This window comes from Asparagus officinalis, chromosome 5 (assembly GCF_001876935.1).
Source record: "Asparagus officinalis chromosome 5, Aspof.V1, whole genome shotgun sequence".
NCBI classification, from domain to species: Eukaryota; Viridiplantae; Streptophyta; class Magnoliopsida; order Asparagales; family Asparagaceae; genus Asparagus; species Asparagus officinalis.
In genome coordinates, this window is record NC_033798.1 from 91,573,538 (window position 1) to 91,580,393 (window position 6,856).

At 35.3% G+C, this 6,856-nt stretch overlaps 1 protein-coding gene across 2 annotated transcripts; it reads right to left on the reverse strand.

Moving 5' to 3' along the window:
* Window positions 304-4,509, reverse strand: LOC109840165 (myb family transcription factor PHL7-like). Of its 2 annotated transcripts, XM_020408701.1 has the most exons (7): window positions 4,331-4,509; window positions 3,087-3,260; window positions 2,477-2,553; window positions 2,336-2,378; window positions 2,157-2,214; window positions 1,646-1,715; window positions 304-943 (listed from the first exon to the last, which is right to left on the reverse strand). In XM_020408701.1, the coding sequence occupies exons 2-7, from the start codon at window positions 3,211-3,213 to the stop codon at window positions 497-499; spliced, it is 822 nt and encodes a 273-aa protein (XP_020264290.1). In that variant the 5' UTR covers window positions 3,214-3,260; window positions 4,331-4,509; the 3' UTR covers window positions 304-496. The 2 variants fall into 2 exon arrangements, with proteins under 2 accessions (XP_020264290.1, XP_020264291.1); XM_020408702.1 differs by lacking the exon at window positions 4,331-4,509 and having other exon boundaries at window positions 2,477-2,570; window positions 3,087-3,159.

Genomic DNA, 6,856 nt, shown 5'->3' on the forward strand with positions numbered 1-6,856 from the left:
AAGCTTACTGTTATCTCTTGTCATGTACTTTTTTTGGAACAAAACTAGAGTCCTCTGTTCCAGCGTATAAGACTCCATACCAAATCAAACAAATGCTCATCTAGACAACAATAATAGTAAATAACACTATCCCGTAAAAAATCATCACAACTGTTCATTAAAAAAAAAAACTCTTATGGAGAATGAAGGTATAATTGTATAAACATCATCACAACTGTTCATAAAAAAGTTTCTTATGACAAAGAAGGAATAAACATATAAGTTTCCTCGACACAATACTTATCGACAATGAAAGAATCAACATCTCGCAAACACCCTAAATGCTCATAGGATATAATTATCTTAGCACATGCTACATATCAGAAGTAATACCCGGGAGAAGCTGCTAACATCGTCTGCTGTTATAGAGTAAGAGAATTCTTTCTCTACTTTGAGGTTAGATTCGAGAGGCACAACATTTCTCTTACAATTAAAATTGAAATAATTCACTTCTCAATCAATTGCCAAAGGGAGAATCAAAATGTGACCCCACAACAGGAAACATCAAGCCTGGCTGCTGAAAACCCGAGCTTGAACTAGATTCAAGAATCTGATGAGAGAGAACAAAATTCTCACTCCTCTGCTTTTTATTCGGGTACTCATTCTGTGGACTCCTAAAGGGGGAATCATCGCGTCCGCTGGAGTCTGGAGTCAATGGCTCATGTTGAGAGGCGACAGATTCATTGTGCAAATGTCCGTTATAGAGCCCATGGTCATCACGTGTGGGTTTTTCTTCAGAAGTTGGAGCTGGGGTTGAAGGGTAAGTCTTGTCTGAGTCATGGCATATATTGGTTGGAATTGGAGTTGGGATATTGCCGTCACCATTGACCTTCTGTTGTTCTTCGATTATTTTCTTCAAGTATTTGCCTTGGGCTTCTATCCTTAGCTGCAGCTGTCTTTGGACCTATAGAAATTAGCAAAGACAAAGATAACTTAGTAACTTAAAAACAAGAACATATAAGAGATTATTTGGAGCAGTGTGGAGAGAAGCCATGGCGTGGATAAGTGATCAATGTAACGGCCGAGCAGGAAGCCAGTGGAGAAATTTTGCAATAACAAGAAATTTATAAGATTTCGTCCTATAGCAGATGATATCCTTTGAAGCCGCGACATTAATAGGAGAGGGAAACGATCGTCTTTTGATTGTCGGATACCCCTTTTGAACTCTAAGATAGCAGTTACAGAGTAAAATCCAAGTCATGGCCATTTAATATCTATTTTTTAGCGAAAGTACTTTATTCCTAACCAGTTATTCTATTGTTTGGCACAAGTGAAATGGAGTTCGCTTATTAAATAAGAATATTCAGGTTGAACTAAATAATTGGAGCTATGATTTATGGTTTTGAGTCTATAGGTTATTAGCCCATTAGGTGTTTTTCTGAAGGTCAGGGCACTCATCACGTAACTAAAGTATAGGCTACCAAGTATAATAAGAGAATATCTTTTTTTTTTTCCTTTCATGAATGCTAAATTCGTTCAACCAGAAGGAGAGGACTTCCCAGCTAATGCAAAATCAACTTATCAAGGTCACATACCAACTATATTTATGTCCAAGAATACAGCAGAATACGCAGAAGAATAAAGGTCATGTTAGGTTAATGCTTGCCTCTAATTGTTCGTGTAACCGCTTTTGCACCTCCATCTGCAACTTTAAAGCTTCTGTTATTTGCATCCCCCTGACAAAAAAAATGAAGGATGTTACTGATCACATAGTCATCACTTTAACTCAGATAAGAGTCAATGGTAACGAAGTACAACGAAACAACACGAGATAAGAATTAGAGATGCAAACCGATTTCAATATAAACAGATCTGAAAGTATTTCTCCCTTATCTGATGGAATCTTATACTCTTTTATTATTTAAAAATTTTGTGATCACAATCTATATACTTCGCACTTTCGTACTTGTATCTAATGAACACGGCCTCTTATTTCTTAACTGTGCTTGCTATCAGCTAACTAGTGGCAGCCAGCAATTGCACATTAAACCTACACAAGTTACTTGAGTTGTGAACAATTTAGTTATTAAAGGGGAAAAAAGAAAACAGAATAGGCAGCTCATGAAAGCATAAAATTACAAAATATGTGCTAGCAAATAGTTTTTTTCTTCACTTACGAAGAGTTGTCAATGGTTGACAACTGGCCCTCTTGCTCTCCCTTCTCAACGTTACTACCTGCACACAAGAAAATTATGCTCCATGAATTAGATTAACATTATACTCGAGTTGTTGTTAAATTAAGGTATCCTTCTGCTAAATATAAGTCTTCATAATTCTTCAACAAAAGTGAATTTACCATCAGATGTAGAGTCTGGGAGATACTTTGAAAGCCGGTATTTCTAAACAAAACAAAACATGAGATCAGGTAAAAGCATAAATAAATTAGAAACAGGGAAAACATGATAGAAAGAACATTCATATACTTTGGCCTGAATACCTGCAAGTGGCTTTTGACATGGTATATTGTTAACCCAGGCACACCCATGACCTTGAGAACACCTTTAGGAGTGGCTCCTATCAAAGAGAAAACACTATTCACAGATTAATACATCATCAGAGTCCTTAGACGCATTGTTTCGCTCCAGAATTCTAATGTATTTACACCTATCAAAGTTTATGATGCACTTGCAATTTTTTAAGCTCTTGATGCGAAAACTCGAGCATAAAGCTTAAGCATTCGCTTGAGTAGGACTTAAAATATTCCCAAATTTCTGTGGATGCAGGTGAATACTACTTGAATATGACAATAAACTAGCAAATAAAGTAGTTGACGGAGAACAAAACTACAATCACATGTTTTAGTAGTGACTTCGCCAAGCACCCAGAGGCCAAGATGAGAGAAAATCTGAAGATCTCTTGCCACAGTAGTAGATACAGCCCTTTAGCTTACTCTCTTCATCAGTTACAATTATAAGAGAGTCAGGGACGAAAGCGGTAAACTGGGGGAATACCTTGATAATTTTTGGAATGAAACAATGGAGTTTACAAGTGTAATACTTTGCACAATGTTTGTATAGACGATATCCAATTATTTCAGAGGCACTTACTATCTGGTCCACCTAGTTGTGCGACGGCATCCACAAACCGTTCGTGGAGATCATTTGACCACCGCAATCGCTGTCTTGATGACGTCCCAGGATTGTCGGAGTTGTTTCCTTCACTGTTTATACCCATTATGTTCCTCCTTGTCCCCGTTCCTTGGTTCTAAGCTGCGAATTGCCCTGTAATGAAAGTCACAGTATGCCCGATTTCGGTTAAGATTAGTATTGGGACAAAAACAGCACTCTCATAGATACACAAGGTATATGAAAATACGAATATAACACAGTCTCTTGAACGGTTCAAAAAATGTATTGCCTGATCTCTTATATAGCTTACGAGCTTTTTTTTTCCTCTCTCCGCCAGGGTAATAATTCTGTCTTCAAATTTGATGAATATACACATCAATAACATGATCAGAGTATGAAACGCATGAGTTCCAGAATCATATTTTGCGATTTGGCCCTTCAAGTTGACTGTTGCACCCTTCAACTTATCCACCAATATCCCCTCCCTTCTTTTGAAGTCTTTTCCTACGAGGGAGAATATTGGGGGCAGTATTTGTTGACAATGAGCTTCAAGTACTTGACAAATAAGAAAAATCTTTCCAACATACCAACCGGCCTTCTAGAATTTGTTACAAGTCCTCGTCCATTTTTTCCTCTGTCTACGAACTTCAATTTTGACCAGTTTCGAGCTGCCATCAGATTCGTCACGAACTTGAGACTTCGTAAATTACTCGTTTTGATGTAAAAAGGCTTCAAGATCATGACGAGAACGAGAATACAGAGAGTTCTAGGAAGAAGGAAGGGACATTTGCACATAACAAGGAGGGCAGAGGAGAGGAATTTTTTTTTATTCTATTTATTATGTTAATGATATGATCCTAAGAATCATTCGATCAACTTGGGGAACAACAAAAAATTAATGTTGCTTCAAAATAACAACATCATCCCTAAAAGAAGACTTCGTTGTGATCATTCATATAGTCAGGGATCCAAATGATTAGCTTCCTTCATCGCAATTAATTCATACAACGGGTTCGAAGGAAATCAACTCAGCCTCCGGTGGAATAGAGGGTACGAACAAAGGGAGACCAATTTACAAAAATTTCAACATAAACAGTGTCAAATGATGCAATTAATTAAACAAATTAAGACCCAACCCAGCACGCTTGCAGATTTGTTCATTACAACACAATCAAACGATGGGTTAGAGAAATATTTTAGACTGAAAGCTATTTCGATCCTACCTCCGAATTCCGAGCGGCCCGAGGAATCGACACCCAAAACGAGAGGCTGAAAGCAAGTAAATAGCCACGCACAAACTTCACAAATTATATTATAACGTTGAATAAAACAGCAGAGAAAATGTCCACTGAATATTTTATTGGAGAATAATTTGTTGCTGGCTTTAGGCCTCCCTTCCCATTTTACGTCCCTTTCTTGGTGTTTTTAATTGCTGGGACGCCGTTGGACTCTTCTGCTGACGGCCGAGGACGGCATCGAACGGAATATTCCGTTATTGCCCGACGTAATCTTTTTGTTAGGTACGTGGAGGAGGGTTCGAGGTTTTAACTAGGATTAGTGTTTGTGATCTTACTCAGGGTTTAGGGCCAAATTAGTATTTTTTTTTATGTATTAGTACAGATGTTATATATATATATGTGTGTTTAATTATGCGAAGTTAAAGGACCTTGGTGTTTTGAGTGGTGGTTTAGGTTAATAAGTTAAGGTCCCGTAACGCTCGGATGTAATCATGTTGTTTGTACAGTGCAGTATGTGTATTTGTTGTTGTCAGTTGGGCTTAGGTTGTTTATAAGACAAAATGATCACAATCTCCTTAGGCTCCGTTTGGTACGAGGGAATGAGGTGAAATGGAATGTCATTCTCACTTCTCATTCTCTCATACCAAACAAAACTTGCTTTTAGATGTTGGAATGACCATTCTCATGGAATGACCATTCCCACTTTTTGTGGGAATGAGCATTCCAAGTGAGAATATAGAGAATGATCATTCCCATTCAAGGGGAGAATCAAATTAGTTAGGTTTTTTTTTTCAATTATACCCCTATTAATAATAAGAATAAATTTAAAAATCATGGCTTTTGACTACGTATTCTCATTTTCTCTCAGCTACTAATTATATTCGAACAATAGGAATTTTTTGCGGGGTAGGGATTAAAACTAGTGGTACGTATTTCAATAGCATATTAAAACTAGCGGTACATATTTCATTAGCCTATTATATCACAATTGCTCAACATAGGAATAACACAATTTAATATAAAAACAGATACAACTGAAACTATATATTATTTGCCGATTGAAATTCTTTCATGTGAAACTATATATTATTTGCCGATTGAAATTCTTTCATGTCAATATTTTTTTTGGTCAATCAATTTTTTTTGTTTATTCACCAATGTTTATATTTTTTTTGGTCAATCAATTTTTTTTGTTTATTCACCAATGTTTAAAGTCTGTTATTTTCACCAGCAAATTATATTTTTTTTGAACTTTTGCTACTGTTTTCCCACCATAGAGAACTATATGTACCTATTGCGTACATGTTTGATTGTGGTTTATGCACAACAATAAATCTAACTTTTGATTAAAAAATATTTGATCCAATATTTATGAAAAGAGGAAACTCTCGCTGAGAAATTGGCCAAAATATTAAAATTATCAAAACCATATCATGTCTAGACTATATATAGAGGTATAAGGGCATTATTATAACACATACCTAGATCAATATAACATCTGCAGAAATAGTGAGAATTGTTTAAAAAATATAAATGAAACATACACCTGATCGATAACATGTGCATTAGTATAACACATATCTAGATTAATATAACATATGCATAAATAAATTTTTTTAGTTATTATCATTAATGTTTATTTTTATCTTATTAAAAATCTATGTTGTTATAAGGGCATTATTAGAAAATGAGATTTCATTCTCACTTGTGAGCTAGTGATACCAAACATGGGAATGAGAATTAGATTTTCATTCTAGCTTCATTCTACAAACGCACCCAAACAAGAGAATGAGAATGACCATTCCATTCTCACATACATTCCATTCTATTCATTCTTCCATTCCATTCTCACTTGAATTTATTCCCACGTACCAAACGAGACGATAAAGTATAAGAACCAAAATGCTTGATTCCTTAAAAAGGATTCAGAAATTAAAGACTTTCTATTAAAAAAAGGAATTTAAGACTTGCTAGTTTGGTATTGATTTTTCTTAGTGCGCTTCCTTATTTTATTTTATTTATTTGTTTCTTTTTTTAGAAGCAACAAATTATAATGTTTAATGAATTTGTTTATATATGCTTATTGAAATTGCTTCTGCTTTTAAGTTGGCGCTTTTAGAAGCAAATTCAGAATGCTTTCAAAAGCAACTTCTGCCTTTTTTAATTTATAAACTATATATGTCATTTATCTTTTGATAATGATCTTTACTCTCCTAACGAAACTCCCAAAACAAAGTTAAACTTAAAATTCTCTTCCTTTTACTCTCTTTACCCCCCATCCTAACATAGCGTAATGCTTAAACCCAATCTAAAGTGAAGCAAGGGTATATTTTTAAGATATGTATAAAATGATCACAAAATAAAAAGCATAGGAAATGGAGGAAATGTGAAGGGATAGATTGCTTTTGGTGCTGTGTTTTTATGCATCTGTATGTATTGAACGTTGAAAATCAATCTGCTCGCATTTGTACAAACTTAGCTGTGCTTTATAGAAACTAGGGCCTGTTGGGT